Source organism: Natator depressus, chromosome 2 (genome assembly GCF_965152275.1).
Source record: "Natator depressus isolate rNatDep1 chromosome 2, rNatDep2.hap1, whole genome shotgun sequence".
NCBI lineage: Eukaryota > Metazoa > Chordata > Testudines > Cheloniidae > Natator > Natator depressus.
In genome coordinates this window covers 261966517-261986653 of record NC_134235.1, presented here as the reverse complement: position 1 = coordinate 261986653, position 20137 = coordinate 261966517, and the positions used below count along the sequence as shown (strand labels likewise).

The 20137-nt window shown below is 50.0% G+C and overlaps 1 protein-coding gene across 1 annotated transcript in view; it reads left to right on the top strand.

Moving 5' to 3' along the window:
• The window catches only part of LOC141983401 (uncharacterized), a 44235-nt gene that overhangs the window by 5590 nt on the left and 18508 nt on the right, over positions 1-20137 (top strand). The window contains exons 2-11 of the mRNA XM_074946505.1: positions 7422-7548; positions 12768-12887; positions 13676-13774; positions 13889-14041; positions 14535-14693; positions 15508-15666; positions 16388-16558; positions 18340-18501; positions 19027-19188; positions 19723-19905. Coding sequence (XP_074802606.1) covers positions 7515-7548; positions 12768-12887; positions 13676-13774; positions 13889-14041; positions 14535-14693; positions 15508-15666; positions 16388-16558; positions 18340-18501; positions 19027-19188; positions 19723-19905 — 1402 coding nt within the window. The 5' untranslated portion in view covers positions 7422-7514. The remainder of the gene's footprint in view (positions 1-7421; positions 7549-12767; positions 12888-13675; positions 13775-13888; positions 14042-14534; positions 14694-15507; positions 15667-16387; positions 16559-18339; positions 18502-19026; positions 19189-19722; positions 19906-20137) is intronic.

Here is a 20137-nt window from a genome sequence, read left to right as displayed (position 1 = left end):
CATCAGGAATGGTAACGGAACGCAAGCCCCGAGACTTCCTGGGAGCCGTCCTGCAAGAGAGGCCAGTGACATCCAGACCCATGCCGCGTGGCTTCGTGCCGTCGTTATTTCTATCAATAACCGATCTCGTTTGCTAATCAAGCCAGCATTCCAGGACCTGTCGGCTTGAACCACCCCAGTGCAGCGGGATAGCAGCCATTATCCGTGCTCAGTCAGGTGGTGGTGGAGATGTCAGAAGCTAACCAAAGGTAACTGGCCCAGTCACTGCGTCTGTCTCCATTCCCCGGGGCACTGACCCGTTCGCTCACCTCCCTTCGTTCTCTCTGCTGCCAGATTCCAGCCTGGCACTCCGACAGGGTCGGGCATCTCTGAAAAGCAAACTCTGTTTTACAAATGTCTGATTCCCAGGGTGCTCTAGGCCTGGCAGATCCCAGCCCCTGCCCTCCATGGGGGATATTCACCCCATCTCAGACTCTTGTATTGCTGTCTACCCCCAGACTGTGGTTTTATAACGTGCCATGTAAGGGCCCAGGCCTGTGCTGGGGGCTGTGCCCCCCGATGAAGTCCATGGGAGGAAGGGGGTGGGATCTGAGGGAAGGGGAAATACTATACCACTTTCCTCCTCTTTTGTGGGACCGTTCTGCCCTGGATTCCATATCTTGAGCCTGATTCTGGTCTCGCTCACTCTGGTGTGGACACCGAAATCAGTGGAGTTCCTCTGGTGTAACAGCAGTGCGGACAGGATCGGACTTGGGTCCCTTCGAGCTGGCGTACGGCTCTGATGCAGCAGCGATCGCGGGAGTGGAAAGGTGTGAGATGGGGGGAGGGGTGCCTCTTTTAACAGCCCCACTCCGGTTAATACCATTACCATGCTCCACACCACTTACATTGCACCTTTCACCCCAGGATCCCATAGGACTCTCTGAGCACGAGCAAAGGCTCCTGTTTCCCTTGGCAAGGAGACACCAGGGGCTTTGAGCAGCACTCAACTCATTCTTTGAACGGAGATTTTTCAGTGTGCTCTGCTGTCAGTGAGTTCAGATCCACATGACCTGTCTGGGGTCTTCACTCTGCTATCGGAGTGTTGTGGGGGGTGTAATGTCAAAGGCTGCTTCCGACAGATTTTGCTACCGGTACCAGTTACTGACGGGTAAGGATGTTCCTTTTTGTTGCCCTGTCACCTGGTCCAGGAATAGCAAATTGTGATCTATGGGGTACTCCTGTCACGCTTTGCTACCGCTCACCTTTCCCATCCTCTGGTCCAAGGGTAGCTGGTTGTGACGGATTAGGTCACTCCTGTCACAATTTGCTATCATTTTGCTATCTCTATTTTAAATGTGGATACAAATAAAGAGAGTTATTTTCCAGAATTTTAAAACTTGATTATTGTAACATGGGACATAAACAAGAATAGCTTCCTTTACACTTCAGCTTTTTTTTCCAGGAACAAGCATTCAAACTTATCTTTAGATACACAGTTATTAACAGGTTTTTTTCTTCACTCAAATGTACACTAAAATTAAACTTCTCAATTACTCATTTGTATTCCAGCCGTGTTATTCCAAGGAAACCAGAATAGTTCTCTTAACAAAATAGTGATACAACAGACGTTTCTGTAAACATCTGAACAATGCACACTTTGTGCAGTTGTTCTCTTTCTCCTCATCGGAGGTCTTCCCTTGCGTTTTGCTTGTAACACTCCTGCTAATACAGCCCAGAATGAGGTTTGCTTTTTTTGCAACAGTGTTACACTGTTGACTCATCTTTAGCTTGTGATCCACTGTGACCCCCAGATCCCTTTCCGCAGGACTCCTTCCTAGGCAGTCATTCCCCACTGTGTATGTGTGCACCTGATTGTTCCTTCCTAAATGGAGTACTTTGCATTTGTCCTTATTGAATGTCATCCTATTTACTTCAGATCATTTCTCCAGTTAGTCCAGATCATTTTGAATTTTAATCCTGTCCTCCAAAGCACGTGTAACCCCTCCCAGCTTGGTATCGTCCGCAAACTTTATAAGTGTACTCTCTATGCCATGATCTAACTCACTGATGAAGATATTGAACAGAACTCGACCCAGAACTGATCCCTGCGGGACCCCACTCGTTATGCCCTTCCAGCATGACTGTGAACCACTGATAACTATTCGCTGGGAACGTTTTCCAACCAGTTTTGCACCCACGTTATAGTAGCTCCATCTAGGTTGCACTTCCCTAGTTTGTTTATGAGAAGGTCAGGCGAGACAATATCAAAACATAAGAACAGCCATCTAGCCCATCTTCCGACAGTGGCCAAAGCCAGGTTCCCCAGACGGAATGAACAGAACAGGGAATCATCAAGTGATCCATCCCCTGTCGCCCATTCCCAGCTTCTGGCAAACAGAGGCTAGGGACACCATCCCTGCCCAGCCTGGCTAATAGCCATTGATGGACCTATCCTCCATGAACTTATCTAGTTCTTTTTTGAAACCTGTTATAATCCTGGCCTTCACAATAGCCTCTGGCAATGAGTTCCAAAGGTTGACTGTGGATTGTGTGAAAAAATACTTCCTTTTGTTTGTTTTAAACCTGCTGCCTATTAATTTCGTTTGGTGACCCCTAGTTCTTGTGTTATGAGAAGGAGTATATAACGCTTCCTTATCTACTTTCTCCACACCAGTCATGATTGTATAGACCTCTATCATATCCCCCCTTAGTTGTCAATTTTCCAAGCTGAAAAGTCCCAGTCTTATTAATCTCTCCTCATATGGCAGCCGTTCCTTGCCCTTCATCATTTTTGTTGCCCTTTTCTGAACATTTTCCAATTCCAATATATCTTTTTTGAGATGGGGCAACCACATCTGCACGCAGTATTCCAGATGTGGGCCTACCATGGATTTATATAGAGGCAATATGATATTTTCTGTCTTATTATCTCTCTCTTATTATCCCTTTCTTAATGATTCCCAACAGTCTGTTCGCTTTTTTGACTCCCACTGCACATTGAGTGGATGTTTTCCGAGAACTATCCACAGTGACTCCAAGATTTCTCTCTTGAGTGGTAACAGCTAATTTAGACCCCATCATTTTATATGTAGAGTTGGGATTATGTTTTCCAATGTGCATTACTTTGCATTTATCAACATTGAATTTCTTCTGTCATTTGGTTGCCCAGTCACCCAGTTTTGAGAGATCCTTTTGTAGCTCTTTGCAGTCTGCCTGGGACTTAACTATCTTGAGTAGTTTTGTATCATCTGCAAATTTTGCCATCTCACTGTTTACCCCTTTTCCCAGATCATTTATGAATATGTTGAACAGGACTGGGACCAGTACAGACCCCTGGGGGACACCACTATTTACCTCTCTCCATTCTGAAAACTGACCATTTATTCCTATCCTTTTTTGCTATCTTTTAACCAGTTACCAATCCATGAGAGGACCTTGCCTCTTATCCCATGACTGCTTACTTTGCTTAAGAGCCTTTGGTGAGGGACCTTGTCAAAGCCTTTCTGAAAATCTAAATACACTATATCCACTGGATCCCCCTTGTCCACATGCTTGTTGACCCCCTCAAAGAATTCTAGTAGACTGGTGAGGCATGATTTCCCTATAGAAAAACCATGTTGACTCTTCCCCAACAAATTCTGTTCATCTGCGTGTCTGACAGTTTTGTTCTTTACTATAGTTTCAACCAATTTGCCTGGTACTGAAGTCAGGCTTACCGGCCTGTAATTGCTGCGGTCATGTCTGGAGCCTTTTTAAAAAATTGGTGTCACATTAGCTATCCTCCAGTCATTTGGTCCAGAAGCTGATTTAAAAGTGATCGTTTACAGGCGACAGTTAGTAGTCCTGGAATTTCACATTTGAGTTCTTTCAGTACTTTCGGGTGAATCCCATCTGGTCCTGGTGACTTATTACTGTTGAGTTTATCAATTTGTTCCAGAACCTCCTCTGATGACACCTCAATCTGGGACAGTTCCTCAGATGTGTCACCTAAAGAGAATGGCTCAGGTTTGGGAATCTCCCTCACATCCTCAGCCATGAAGACCGATGCAAATAATTCATTTAGTTTCTCCGCAATGGCCTTATCGTCCTTGAGTGCTCCTTTAGCATCTCGATTGGCCAGTGGCCCCACTCATGGTTTAGCAGGCTTCCTGCTTCTGATGTGCTTTAAAAATTTTTTGCTATTAATTTTGAGTCTTTGGCTAGCTGTTCTTCAAATTCTTTTTTGGCTTTCCTAATTATATTTTTACACCTCATTTGCCAGAGTTTGTTTCTTTCTATTTTCCTCTCTAGGATTTAACTTCCACTTTTTAAAGGATGCCTTTTTTGCCTCTCACTTTTTTGCTTCTCACTGCTTCTCTTACTTTGTTGTTTAGCCACGGTGGCTCTTTTTTGGTTCTCTTACTATGATTTTTAATTTGGGGTATACATTTAAGTTGAGCCTCTATTACGGTGTCTTTAAAAGGTTTCCACGCAGCTTGCAGGGATTTCACTTTTGGCGCTGTACCTTTTAAATTCTGTTTCACTAACCTCATTTTTGTGTAGTTCCCCTTTCTGAAATTAAAAGCTACAGTGTTGGGCCGCTGTGGTGTTTTCCCCACCACAGGGATGTTAAATTTAATTATATTATGGTCACTATTACCAAGAGGTCCAGCTCTATTCACCTCTTGTACCAGCTCCTGTGCTCCACTTAGGACTAAATCAAGAATTGCCTCTTCTCTTGTGGGCTTCAGGACTAGCCGCTCCAAGAAGCAGTCGTTTAAGGTGTCAAGACACTTTATCTCTGCATCTGGCCCTGAGGTGACATGTACCCAGTCAATATGGGGATAATTGAAATCCCCCATTATTACTGATTTTTTTCATGTTAATAGCCTCTGTAATCTCTCTGAGCATTTCACAGTCACTCTCACCATCCTGGTCAGGTGGTCGGTAATAGATCCCTACTGCTGTATTCTTATTAGTCAAGCATGGAATTACTATCCACAAAGATTCTGTGGTACACTTTGGTTCATTTAAGATTTTTACTTCATTTAATTCTACGCTTTCTTTCACATATAATGCCACTCCCACCCGCACGACCTGTTCTGTCCTTCCGATATATTTTGTATCCTGATGTTACTGTGTCCCATTGACTATCCTCATTCCACCAAGTTTCTGTGATGCCTGTTATATCAATATCCTCATTTAAAACGAGGCTCTCTAGTTCACCCATCTTATTATTTAGACTTCTAGCATTGGCATATAAGCACTTTAAAAACTTGTCACTTTTTAACTGTCTGCCATTACATGATGTAATTGAATGGGACTCTTTTTCATTTGACTGTTTCTCATCAGATCCTACCTGTATTTTATCATCTTCCATCCTCTCCTCCTAACTAGGACATAGAGAGTCTCCATTAGGAGATCCTCCCCTAAGGGATGTCTCTGTCCGAACCATGTGTTCCTCCACACCTGTCGGCTTTCCCCCAGCTCTTGGTCTAAAAACTGTTCAAGGACCTTTTAAATTTTAAGTGCCATTTAAAAGCCTTACTAAAGTCAAAATATACCCCATCCACAAGGCTTGTCAAAGAAGGCTATCAGGTTGGTTTGACATGATTTGTCATTTTGTCATGTTGGTTTAACTGGGTGTTTATCCTTTTAACAAATTTGTGTCCGTCCCCACCCCCACCATCTTTTCATTGCTGTCTCTGTCTGAGCAGGCACAGGAAACGTTAATCTGCTAACGAATGTGTTTCAGGGGGTGTGACGCTGTATGGAATCTGGGGGACACTTTAGGTTATTGTGACTACCAGGGTTATAAAATTGCAATGAGTTAAGCCAGATATGCCATGTAAGGCATCTGCAAAAATATTATGATTTGTTTATATGTTTGTATCACCTTTTGTATTATGTGTTATAGATAGGTCTGTATTTCAGACTTGTTGTATGCTTCTGGGTGTCACCCCAGACAATTGACCCATTGAGAGAAGGCAGGTACATCTTATGACTCAGCAAGGCCTGCAGGGACAGGCCTGTGGACAGAACTCTGAGGCTTTCAAGCCGTGTGCTGGGCAGCTTGTCTTTGGAACAAAGGCCACATGGCAAAAGACTATAAAAGGCAGCTGCAGCTCCTCCAGCTTGTCTTCAATCCTGCTTCCGACCTCTGGAGGGTAAGATCCAAACCTAGACTGACCTGGCAATGCGGCTGGCCCTTTGGGGTCAGAAGAACATTTTGTATATGTGAGCAGAGTTTAAAATAACTTCTCAGTGTACTGGACCTAGATGCTGATTGGGAGCCAGAGACTGGAGTGCAATAAGGGGACTGTGTGATTCCTTTTTTGCTTCGTGATCACGAGTGTGGGGGATCAGAAGCGCAGTTTGTGACTGGTTGGGAGGTTTGACTTCAGTGTTAACCGCCAGTTTTGGGAGTATCTGCTCTCGCTTTTGCAGCCTGCCCTGACCTTGGCATCTCCAGTGAGGGCTGCTCCCAGGCACCTCCAGTCTCAGGGGGTTCCCCTGTACTGAAGTGAGTTAGCTAACGTCCGTGAACATGCCCAGAACTGTATAAGAAGGGGTAAGAATTGTTAATGCTTAGAAATATTTTTTCACACAACTCTCTGGATCCCATTAGCCATTCTGGCTCGTCACTGCTCTCCCTTCCCTGCTGCTCATCCAGGCTATTCAGGCTAGGTGCCGGGCAGCGGGTAGTTCTTTCAAGTGCCTTCCCCTTTAAATGGGTCTGGCCCTGTTCCACCCCACCCCGCTCCTGGGGCTGTGTCCACATGCCGCAGCAGGCTGGACATGGCACTGTCTGCCGACAGCTGGGGAAGCGCTTCCCCTCGGGGCTTCTCCTGTTCTCGGGGCAGAGAGGGGCTGGTGGCTCGGAGTGGGCATGCTACTGAAGGGCCTGGGGAGTGTTTGGAGGGGGTGTTATCACAGGTGCTGGAGCTAGGGGTGTGGAGCGAGCTGCTGCACCCCCTCGCTTGAAGTGGTTTCCATCATGTCCAGGGTTTGCAGCTTGGTTCAATGGCCCTCAGCACCCCCACTGTGCAAATTGTTCCAGCACCCCAGGGTGTTATGACAGGGGGAGTTTGTCTTCATCCTGCCTCAGTCTCATCCAGCCTCTCCTCCTCGGCTTTAGGCAAACAATTGGTGTGAGGATGGGGAGGGGTTAGGCCGGAAGGGGAGGTGTCCCGAAGAAGAGCTCTGGCTTGAGAGATGAGCTACCATATGAAACCACTTGCGCCTGCTTGCTCTAGTTAATGTTCTAGGTGTAATGGGAGTGTTAATGACTTGTCTGAGAGATATTTAGTAGGGAATGCGTTTCCCCATCAAAATCACAGAGGGAGCAAAGTTAATAAGGCTCAGGGGCATGGGCCAGAAATGGTGAGCCGTGCTTATTTATAGGACTCCCATACTCTGCCCCAGGCCTGGAATCGACTCAGCCATTTGTTTGTCTTCAGGTGCCAGTGACATTTGAAGACGTTGCTGTCAGGTTCTCAGCAGAGGAGTGGGAGATCCTGGAGGGATGGCAGAAGGAGCTTCATAAAGAAGTGATGGAGGAGAATTACCAGTTGCTGATCTCGCTAGGTAAGGAGCAGCATGTTTTATGTCTGCATGGAGGGCTGTGGGCCATTACCTGGCATTGCAGTTACAAATGTGTGTCTTTCCGGCTCTGCCAACATTAAACCAAGTTGAGGAACTGTATTTAAACTTCTCTCCAGCTACGCTGGTTTTCAGTGGTCTGCATAGGTAGGGCCAAACTGTCCCTGTCTACACTCATAGATTCATGGATTCCAAGCCCAGAAGGGAACATTGATCTCTTGTCAGGCCACAGGACTTCCCCCAAAATAAGCCCTGTAGCAGATCTTTTAGAAAAACCTCCCATCTTGATTTGAAAATTGCCAGTGATGGAGAATCCACCCCCACTCTTGGTAAATTGTTCCAGTAGTTAATTACTCTCCCTGTCAAAAATTTACACCTTATTTCCAGTCTGAATTTGCCCAGTCTTCAGCTTCCAGCTATTGCATTGTGTTACACCTTTCTCTGCTAGATTGAAGAGCCCATTATCAAATATTGGTTCCCCGTGTAGGTACCTATAGGTTGTAATCAAGTCACCCCTTAACCTTCTCTTTGTTAAGTAGATTGAGCTCATTGAGTCTGTCACTCTAAGCCCAGTTTTCTAATCCTTTCATCATTCTCAGGCTCCTCTGTGACCCCTCTCCAGTTTATCAATAGTGTCCTTGAATTGTGGGCACCAGAACTGGACACAGGATTCCAGCCCCGATTGCACCAGGGCCAAATAGAGATGGTAAAATAACCTCTCTGCTCCTACTTGAGATTCCTTTGTTTCTGCATCACAGATCTCATTCCCTCTTTCAGCCACAGCGTCCCATCAGACGCTCCTGTTCGGTGGATTATCCACCACGACCCCCACCTCTTTTTCAGAGTCGCTGCTTCCCAGGACTTAAGTATGGCCTACATTCTCTGATCCTAGAAGAATACATTTACATCTCACCATATTAAACAGCACATTGTTGGCTTGTGCCCAGTTTACCAAACCATTCAGATCTCTCTGAATCAGTGACCTGTCTTCATTATTTACCGCTCCCCCGATGTGTGTGCCGTCTGCAGACCTTATCAGTGATGATTTTGCATTTTCTTCCAGGTCTTTGATAAAAATGTTAAATAGTGTAGAGCCTACAACTGCTCCCTGCGGGACCCCACTGCAAACAGACTTGCTCAGTGATGATTCCCCATTTACAGTTACATTTTGAGACCAATCAGTTAGCCAGTTTTTAATTAATTTAACGCCTGCCATGTTCATTTTATATCATTCTAGGTTTTTAATAAAAATGTTGTGTGGTACCATGTCAAACACCTTACAGAAATCTCAGTATATAACATTCATACTATTACCTGTATCAGCCAAACTTGTAATCTCATCAAAAAAAGATACCAAGTTAGTTTGATAGGATCTGTTTTCCATGAACCCATTGACTTGCTTTAATTACATTACCCTCTTTTAGTTCATTTTTAATCAAGTCCCATATCAGGTGCTTCGTCATCTTGCCAGGGATCCATGACAGCTGACAGGCCTATAATTACCCAGGTCATTCTGTTTACCATTTTTAAAAACTGGCACAACATTAGCTTTCTTCGAGTCTTCTGGAACTTCCCCAGTGCTCCACCTCTTGTTGAAAATCACCATTAGTAGTCCATTAAGTCCCTCAGCCAGCTCTTTTAAAACTCTTGGATGCAAGTTCTCTGGACCTGCTGATTTTAAAATGTCTAACTTTAGTAGCTTCTGATTAACATTCTCCACAGACACTAGTAGAATGGAAAGAGTGTTATCATCACCATATGATGAGACGGCATCAACTGTTTTTCCCAAATACAAAACAGAAATATTTACTGAACACTTCTGCCTTTTTGGCATTATTGTTGATAATTCTACCATTTCCATCTAGTAATGGATTCTTTTCGTTCCTAATCTATTTAATAAACTTCTTATTGTCCTTAACTCTGCTTTCAATAGATTTCTCCTTGTGTTCTTTTGCTTCCCTTATAAATTTTCTAAAGTTCCTAACTTCTGTTTTATATTCATTACTATCAACTTCCCATTTTTTCTATTTGTTACATATTATTTTTTTATTTTTATAGCTGCCTTTGCTTCCCCTCTAAATTAGGTTTGGTTTTTAACCAGCACAACCTTCTTCCTCGGTTGTGGGATTGAGGCTTTTGGGGCATCTAGTAAGGTATTCTTAAATGATTCCCAAGTATCATTCACCACAACACTAGCCATGTTTAACGACCTTAGTTACAGGAGTGTTTGTTCTTGCTTGTGTGGGAGATACAGGCTCTATCTATGATACAAGAAGGCCCCCCATCACTGCAGTAAAGGAGCACCTCATGTTCTTTAACTCGTTAGCTTTCACAGCACCCCTGTGTTATTATTTCCATTGTACAGAGGAGGCTCAAGGCTACACAGCAGCTCAGGGCTTGTGTCCCAGCTCGAATAGACAGACGCCGCTGGCTCGGCTCGAACTAGCAGTGTGGCCATGGCAGCAGCCCCGACGAGCCGCACGGGTATGTGCCCAGGCTGTCAGGCGGAGTGGCTAGCCAAAGCCGCCACCCAGGCTGCTGCAGCCACGGGGCTATTTTTAGCATACTAGCCCGGGTGGTGTGTGTACGTCGCGCTGAGTGGGGAATTACCCCTCCCAGCTGCTGTGTAGACGTGCCCGGAGCGACGAAATGACTTGTCTGGGTCACACGTAAGCATGTCAAAGAAATCTGTATTAACCCTTGTGGCTACCCCCTGGTTCTCTAACGCATTCCTCCCCTGTTTCTTTTCTGCCCCTTCCCGGGCAGGAATGAGCTATGTTATAACATACTTTGGCCACAGCTGGGGTGGGGTTTGGTTCTGTAGGGTAGAGCAGTGGCTCTCAACCTTTCCAAACGACTGTACTCCTTTTAGGAGTCTGATTTGTCTTGCGTACCCCAAATTTCACCTCACTTAAAAACCACTTCCTCACAAAATGAGGCATAAAAATACAGAAGTGTCACAGCCACACTCTTAACGGAAACGTTGCTGACGTTCTCCTTGTTACCATACGATTATCAAATAAATCCACTGGAATATAAATAGTGTACTGACATGTCAGTGTCTCGCGTCCAGAGCAGTATAAACCAGTCATTGCCTGCATGAAATTTCAGTTTGAACTGACTTTGCTGGTGCTTTTTCTGTAGCCTGTTGTAAAACTAGACAAATCTCTAGCTGAGTTGATGCACCCCCTGGAAGACCCCCACGTACCCCCTAGGGTATGCGTCCCCCTGGTTGAGAACCACTGGTATAGACAGAACCGTTGGACACTTTTCTTTAGAAGTCTGATTCCGACACGGTTTTGCCTCGTTCACACTGGCTGAGTGAAACGCGCAGAGCTGGAACTATGTTTCAACTGCAGCTGGTGTAAGACCTGATTGGTGTGGCTGAGAGTTACACACATGTACACACACACACACACACACTCTCCACGAGCATTCATCTCCAAATCCTCCCCTGGCACTAGCATCCCTTCGTTTCCACCGGTGGTAGCCGCAAGGGAGCACTAATGTAAACTGGACACTGATGCTTTGACCGCTGTGTTATCTGACCCTGTCTAGACAGCACCGTGGGGAATACTCCGGCAGCTGGTCTGCACCTCGCTCCCGTTGGTGGAGCTGCACAGGTGGTTCCAGGGGTGGGGAATGTGAAGAAAAATGCCAGTGTCCACAAGGCCTCGCCACGCAAACCACAGGCAGCTTCCACTGGCAGTGGCGCATGGGAAGGTTGGGGACGACTCTCCTCCCGCTCACATGGTGGGAACGCTTGGAAGCCAGAATGAGAGGAGAATCCAGTTCCTTCGTTTCCTCTCTGATCCATGTGGAGGTCCCTCCTCTGTCCTGAGCTGGGCTGGCGTTTCAAAGCAAAGCTCAGCCCAAACCTATTGCGAAACAAACCCATGAGTTGCCCCAGGTTTGCTGAAGACACTAACGAACGTTGCACCAAACCAAGCCTGTACTGTGACCGTGTAACTAAATCCCGAACCAGGGGGCTGTGGTGTGCTCACGAGCTTCACAGGGAACCCCTCTGGCTCTGACTTCCATTGGGAGGTTTTAATTTCAGCTAAGGCAAATGAGCCATTGAGCAAATACAAAGTCTCTGACTGCGGGAAAGAGCCGTCTCACCGCACTTCCCGCCACCCTCTGCACTGAACCATCTCCATCTCCGGGGGGGCTGTCTCTTCCCTGGCCGGGGGGAGTCTGACATTTGAAGCGGCAGGATGTAGAACATAGATAAGTCAGAGTGAAACTGGAAAGGATCCAGAGGCGAGCAACAAAGATGATCAGAGGGAGGGAACACAACCCATATGAGCAAAGGCTGAAGGGACTGGGTATCTTTAGTTTGGAAAAGAGGAGATTAAGGGGGGACATGATAGTGGTCTTCAGATACTTGAAACTCTACCATAAAAAAGGCAAAGAAAAGTTGTCCTCTCTGGCCACAGAGGGCAGGACAAGAGGCCATGGGGTCAACCTGCAGCAGAGCAGACAGAGGAAATCTCAGGAAGAACTGCCTCGCTGTCAGAACAGTAGGACAAAGGAGCAGACACCTGGGGAGGTTGTGGAAGCTCCTTCCCTGGAGGTTTTCAAGAGGAGGCTGGAGAGCCGTCCCTCTGGAATGGTTTAGACACAACAAATCCTGCATCTTGGCAGGGGTTAGACGGGATGAGCCTCGTGGTCCCTTCGAATCCTGTGGTTCTGTGATCCTATGAAACATGTCCCCACCCGGGCAGCAGTACACACCGAGGTTTGCACCACCTCCTGCCCCTGCTTTGCACCATCCTGCCTGACGTGCAGGTCGCCCTGTTTGTCAGCTCCCACCCAGGTCATGTGTTAACGGCCCTGTCCGGGGCTCAGCTGAGCTGTAGCCAGGTTCCCGGACAGCGCCCAGACCGGGCTGGATTCTGGCCCGAGCTGAATGACTCTGCTGGCCGTGGTGGACAGACGAGAACTGGGGAGACTAGGCGGAAGTCGCTCTGAGCTCCATGGATGGCCGGCGAGGTGCAAAGAAGCATTGGCCCCATCCTACTCAGCAGCTTCATTGTTTCTCTGCCCCCGGGACAGCCCCGGTCCCCAGCTGGGGTGGCTTTGAGCTCCTGGGTGGCTGCTGGCCCTGCTCGGACTGGCTACTGGTCGCCCGGCCTCTGGCTGGCCTGGGGTAGCTCGCCAGAGCGAGAGTCATTGTGCTGAGTCTTGTTTTCCCTGACCAGGTCAGCCAGTTCCCACGCTGGCTCTTCTGGCCCTGACTGCGGAGCGGGAGGCTGCTGGTGGCCAGATCCGCAGCGTCTCCGGAGAGCGAGAGCTCGCCAGCAAAGGCGGCAGCTCAGAGGGTGAGTGAGCCCTTCAGTAACCAACGCTAAGCCACTGCCTGCCATGCCAGCCCTGGCAGTGGGTAGACTGCAGACGCCTCTGGCTGGCTGATGTGTCAAGGGATCTACTGCACACCCGTCGCTGGGCTGGCTGAGACCTGACAGCAGGCCCAGCCCCCCAGAAGATATCGTCTAGACCCAGGGTGTCTGTCTTCTCCTCTCTCCCACCTTCCTGGGGCCCCTTTCCACTGTCCACAGAGGGAGCCCCATGGGGTCCAATAGAGCTACTAGGAACTGACTCTGCACCCACCTGCCACTTTGGCCCTTATGCACCTCTCTGGCGGTGCGTAGGGGCCGGTGATGCAGCCCAAGGGGTCAGGGGAGAATTCCCCTGGTGCAGGCACCCTGGCCCTTTGCAAGCCCCAACATAGATGGCAGATTGGGGGAGGGAGGAGCTCATGGTGTTAAGGGGAGTCTGATCCGTGCCACAGCCCAAGACAGCTGCTCTGACTTACACTGGGAGCTGTCAGCCCAGAATATGCAAGCACAGCCCCCTCCTCCGGGGACAGAACGGGACCCTCCGTGGTCAGCTTTCTCCTACCACCACTGAGTAAAGATGGTCTCCTGGTGCGAATCCCACACCAGCAGCCAACAGACCTCCCTGCGGTGAAGTGATGGGAGGCTGCTGGTTCTGCAGCCTGAGGCATTTCATAAGGGTAATAGGAACCATGTGGATGGAGACCACCCCCAAATAGATAAAATGGTGCCCATGGTGACATCCACTATTCCATGCACCCACGTCTTTCTAGGTGAAGAACTGGCCTTTCCAGGGGATGACCCAGATGTGGGTGGATTCTGGGACTCAGGGCAAACAGAAGAGGACGGGTGCCCCACAGGAGATGAGGAAGGTAAGAGATTCCCTGCCCGAGGTGGAAAAGAAGGAAAGAAAGAACTGCTCTTTCCTCAAGTCAGGTGCTGATCACACTGGGCTTCTGGTGAGTTTTTCTCCGTGTCTCAAGCAGGAGAGCGTCAGGGCAGCCTGCATCTTAGCGCACTGATGAAGCTGGTGAAGGAAATCCCGGAATTTCTCTTTGGGAATTCAAAGGCCACTGTGGAGCCAGCTGAGGCTGCTGATAGTGAAGCTGAGATGGGCTCTGAGAGGGCGTGTGCCGACGGTAAGTGGGTACCGTACACTGGGGATAGCACACCCGCAGGGAGAAAGTCCCTGGTTCTGTTTTATTTATGAACCCTGAGCTTGGTTTTAAGGTGCAAGTTGAAAGCAGAGAATGTAGTGGCTTTGTGTATACCTACCTGAGATCCTTTTGTGCACCAGGGGGGGAAAGCAGGAAATCGCATGAGGGAAAACTGGACTAAAGGATGGTAAAGACTGGCCTCGCTGGCAGAGCAGAGGAGGCGTCCGTGGGTCAGTAACATAGAGGAGTTGATAGGTACAGATCTCCTGAGCCCGAGGCCAGAGCCTTTTGCCCACAAGACCATCCATCCTCTCGATTAGTGGTTCACAGATGCCCATCCAATGATAGTGGAGAGGTTTCTCTTTAACACTAGGTCTAAATATCCACTGTCAAAGATCCAGGTGGTTTTATAGGGTTAAAATGAACCCTCCCCTCAGCAACAGGCCCTGAGCTGATGCTGGCTTTGTCTGTCCAGTTAAACCAGAAATAACTCCAGAGAATCCACCTGCCCTTGGCCTGGAGAACTGTTTAGTGGAAGTATCTGTCAATAGACCCAGTCATGCCGACACACCGAGCAGCTGCGAGTCCACCAGCAGCACAGAAGGGGCTCAGCTTGGGAGGCTGTATGCAGAAGGTGAGTCACGGAGGAGTCAGACTATGCTAGTGACGTGGTAGGTACCAAAACTGCCTTGGCAGGCCGACACGTCCCAGAATAGTGCAGCAGGAGTGTGACACAGTTGTCCCAGGTGTGTGAGGGGACGCGGAAGGATCGGGGCAGGGGGGTCTTAGAATGATACAGATTTGGGATGGACACGATCTGCTGGGTCCCATCTAGCTCATCCGTTGGGAACCAATCTGAATGAAATTAAATGGCTAGAGCGACAAGGCTTCTCCCCCTTCCTTTGCGACTTGACTCCACAATCTGATAGATCTCATGGGTTCCTGAGATCCAGCCTAAACTTTCCTTTCCTCCGTTCAATTTGGTGACCTGTCCTCACACCCCTTTGGGTCATGCTGAGCATCTTCCATTCCTGCTGGTTCATACCTTCCCATCCCCTGGTGTCATGCCCCTGGTGTCTCTTCCTCATGGCTTAGCCAAACTTGACATCCTGAGGCTGCGTCTTTCCCCCTAAATCACCCCTTCCTCATATCACCTGGGTTTCCTTTCCCTGAAAACATTCCAATTCATCCATGACCTTCAGGCCCTGGGGCGCCAGATCTGAATGCCTCGTTCCACAGGCACTTTTGTAGAGATGACCTGCTCCGGGGTGTGATGGATCTGTATGTGCAGCCCAGCCTTGCTGGCAGGAGTGTGAAGAGAGAAAAGAGAAGTGCTGGGGGTCAGTGTAAGTTCCTGTAGATTTGACAGGGCTCAGAGACCAACTGCACCACGCTGCCGCGGCTCCACATCTCCCGCTGATCTGTTTCTTTTCTGACTATTAACACAGAAGTGGCTCCAGAGAACAGCCCCCTCCAAGGTCTGCTGAACTGCCTGAAGGAAATTCCCATCAACAGGCCCCGTCACCCCAACATGCAGAACCCCAGCGCACAAGGAGACGTGGAACACAAGAGAGTGGGGGTGGACATGAAGAGCTTATGTGCTACCGGTGAGTTAAAATGTCTTAATACCTTAATGCACAAAGGAACAGTATCTCACTAGGCAGAGCGGAGAGATCAAACACTCTGCTTCTGGCTGCGTGTGGTATAATCAGAGAATGAGCTAGGAGCTGATTAACTGACACTGGTTTTACATTGATGTAACTTCAGTGGAGTGACTCCTGATTTACACAGTGTAACTTAATAGTACAGGCCCTCAGGGTACAAAACTACACAGCCCGAATTTGGGGCCCAGTTAGGCCCAGAGTATTTGGGTGCCAGCTGAATAAGAGCCATTCGTTATTCGCGTGTCTGTGTGTCCATCCTACAGGGGTGTCACTGCATTGGTCAGTATTCTTGCTACGCAGAGGAGAGGTACATGCATGAACCAAAATCCGTGTTGCCATGTTAACCTTCATATGGCCATGCTCCATCCTTCCTACGCTGCATCCCCTTCTTCGCACTGGTAACTGGAGAGAGGTGTCTCAGAAGGGGAAGAAGCGCTGAGGCCATGTTATTTCTGTGATTGTGGATCTTCCCTCCCTTGGTTTCAGGCATTCTAAAATCAAAATGAACCTAGTTTCTGGGTGGACGCTTGGCATTTGAAAGAAGCATGTGGCCTGTCTACGGTCTAGCCGCTGATCCAGTCGGCTGTGTTGACTGTGTTCAGGAGAGAAGGAGCCGAGCCATTCGGCTGCAGGACTTGGACTGAAATTGAGTTTGTTTCTGTAGTTAAAACAGAAGTCACGACAGAGAGTTCCCCCATCCAGGGGCTGACCGGCTGCCCTGTAAAGAGGCCCAGTTATCCAAGCACCCCAACCAGAAGGTCGTCTACCAGCAGCGCACAAGGGGGTGTGGAAGACAGGAGGCTGGAGCTGGGGCTTTGGAGATGTTCTTATGAAGGTATGGTTCAGTCAGGCATAGAATAGGGCCTGACGTGTCTCCTGGTAGAGTCCATGGAAAGACACCTGTTGACCTCAGTGTCAGTGGATTGGCCCCTTCTCCTCAGAAGGAGGATGTGGTTTGCAAATGTATACGGTTATAGGATTCGTGTAGGGTGGAGTTTTGGCAGCAGGGTGATGTGCCGTTAGCCGAACACTCTAGGGCTCTGGGATGGATTTGACCTAAAACCTCAGTGTGTTCTCAGGACCTGGTCACTCCTTTGCTGGGGCTTGCGAGCTGACAGAGGGGTCTGAAATTCTGAGAGATTTGGAGAGAAACCGGAGGGACATCTGGGGATCAGAGGACAGGACTGCATAACCCCATATGAACACCACTGATTCTTACACCAAATAAAATAGGTCCAGAGAAGCCCTTATTTCCTCCCCGATCAGGACCAACTCAGCCAGTGCACACTGGCACAAAAGAGAGGAAACACAGTGACCAGTCAGGCTGTCTGGGGAGAATCTCCGTAAAGGCCCCTAGAAATATAAACTCTTGGGTTCTCAAGGTTAAACCACTGATCAGCCCAGAGTCCCGTTTCCTACAACCCTGGGGGTACCGTACTAACCCCTCCCACCCGTACGTTATCTACAAATGTGCACCAGCTCCTGATTGCTGGCTCTGAGCCCCCACCTCTGCCTTCTGCTCTGGCTGATCAGAGCTTCGCTGACGATCCGCTGGTTGTTCCCAGTATTGACCCTCTGCATCCTAGATCAAAAAGAAAAGGAGTACTTGTGGCACCTTAGAGACTAACCAATTTATTTGAGCATAAGCTTTCGTGAGCTACAGCTCACTTCATCGGATGCATACTGTGGAAACTGCAGAAGACATTAGATATACAGAGACCATGAAACAATACCTCCTCCCACCCCACTCTCCTGCTGGTAATAGCTTATCTAAAGTGATCATTTAGATAAGCTATTACCAGCAGGAGAGTGGGGTGGGAGGAGGTATTGTTTCATGGTCTCTGTGTATATAAATCTCCCCACTGTACTTTCCACAGTATGCATCCGATGAAGTGAGCTGTAGCTCATGAAAGCTTATGCTCAAATAAATTGGTTAGTCTCTAAGGTGCCACAAGTCCTCCTTTTCTTTTTGCGAATACAGACTAACACGGCTGTTACTCTGAAACCCATCCTAGATCAGCAGTTCTCAATCGGGGGCCGCGGCCCACTGTGGGTCCGCGAGCCCTTTCAGGGGGGCCACACGGCCCCGTGGCTGAAACCCAAGCTCGGTGCTGAAGCTGGGAGCAGCGCGGGGCTGAAGCCACACCCGCCCCCCCCCCCCCGATGCTGTGCCCTCTGAGTGAGTCAGTGGGTGAAGGTGGCACTCCGTCTCTGGCCCCCGCTGTGCGGAGCTGGCTCGAACCCTACCAGACTTTGACCCCCACCCCAAATAGAAGCAAAACTGTGCCTATGCCTAAGGGTCCCCCCCGGCCCGGAGCCCTGAGTTCCCCCTCGCACCCCCTGCTGGGCCCTGGAGTTTTTATAGCATGTGGAGGGGGCCTCAGCAAGAGAAAGGTTGAGACCCCCCCTGCCCTAGATCTGGGCAGGAGGCTCTCCCAGCGATGGGGGACCAGCCCCACCCACTCTCCCGGGGGTGGCACTCAGAGGCTGGTGTTTAAAGGTCTCAGGTCATGTGATTCAGAGTCAGGTGGAACCTTTTTCCCGTAGGGAGAGGGGAAGTTAATTGATTGAGTTAATCGTGTGTTTATTTTAATATTCACGCCACGGCGACGGCAGAGAATAGCCCCCTCCAAGGCCTTCTGAACTGTCTGAAGGAAATAATTGTTCACAAGCCCCATCATCCCCACCCATCGCCCTGCCAATCGGCCAAGGGCCGCACGCGAGGAGACCCAAGGCAGCAGAGGCCGGAGAGCGAGGTTGGGAGCTCCTCTGTAGAAGGTGAGTGTGTGTAAAATTATAGCTCCCCTTTTGGAATCGGGAAGAGCTCTTTGCAGCCGGTGCTTGGCTGCCCCTCGCGTGATGCTCGCTGTACGGGCGGGGCAGTTGGCGAGAGACGCAGGAGCGGGGTGACTGGCCCTCAGAGTGTGTCTAGGCCTGGTGCCTGGTTCCCACGTTGACTTGCACATATTTGTAGGGGAGCTGGCTCGAAAAATCCAGTGCCCACATCCGGGGAGCAATAATGCTGAGCGCTTGCACAGAGAAGCAATCGCATGGGCAGGTCTTGGCGGGCTTTGCCGGGGTGGGAAGGGTCGTTCTCTCTCTCCCAGGCAAGGTAAGTGCGGGAACGTGTCTTGCTCAAGTGAAGCAGTGACAGAGGTGGGGGTAAAAGCCCGGGGCCCCCTGCCCAGCTTGTTCTCAGTCTGCCAGAGCACAGCTGCCCCTCTCAGCTGGCTTTAGGAGGTTTGTGGATGGACTGAACCAGCCCCACAAGTGCTGACCCGGACTTTGCTGTTCTGCATACAGTGAAAACAGAAGTAACCACGGAGGATCCACAGGACCCCGGCTTGGAGAGCTGCCCATCAGCCAGGCCTGTGAGCAAAGCCAGCCCTCCTCCCGGGCCGTCCAGCCGCTCCCCCATTAGCAGGGCAGAAGGAGAGGCCAGCGGTAGGAACCTGTTTGGCGAAGGTGAGCCATCGAAGTCACACCCCATCCCGTGTACGTGCCTTGTGTGAGATGGCACCGGAGGGGGCGCGGGCCATATGCCGCTCTGCCCCGCCTGCCTTCCCTCCCACTGTCGAGACTCTGCCATGATGACCGGCTGGTGGATGGCTCAGTGATCCTGGGGTCTGTCTCGCCTGTCCGCCATCCATCGCTTCCAGCAGCCCGCCCCCGTCCAGGCCTCCTGGTCGTCGTATTTCTACCCAGCAAGTAGAGCCAGTCCGTCCCTCAGGCCACACTGCTGATGACTGATGTAAGGAATCCCCGGCCACATAGACAAGTGCGGGGTCAGCCCGTGCTCCAGGGGCCTGTCTGAGGGGAAATGCTTTAACAAGGTGCGGTACCAAGGTATCGGCCCCGAAGGGGGACGAGGCAGAGCGTCACATGGCTGCTGCCTGCGGAGGTCGGAGGCGTGGGGCAGTGAGTCTCTATCGTGCCCCATAGCGAAGGGAGCTGCTGGGCAGCAGCTGCCCAGAGGCTGAAGTTCTGACTTGCTCACAGGAGCTGTTAAAACGGACGGAGCTGCGGGGAGCTCCCCTGCCCAGGGCCTGCTGAGCTGCTGGAGAGATGTGGCCAGCCCCTGTCGTCCCGCCCGGCCAGCCTGCAGCTCCCCCACCAGCAGCGCCCACCGGGGGGCAGAGCAGAGGGGGCTGGACCCAGGGCCCTGGCACGGTCCTTGGGAAGGTGAGGAGGGGGTTCGCTCCCACACTGGGGAGGGAGACGTTCGCAGCAAACCTGAGGCCCCGCGGGTTTAAGAGGCAACAACCCGCCGCTCACCCCCGGGCTAGTCGTTGCTGAAAAGGCTTATGGAGCGTCAGGAGCTGAACGCTCCTCGAGCGGGTCTCCAGGGCCGGGGAACGGGCTCAGGCTGCGGTGGGGACGAGGTGCGCAGCGAGGGAGCGGAGGAAGAGCCAGC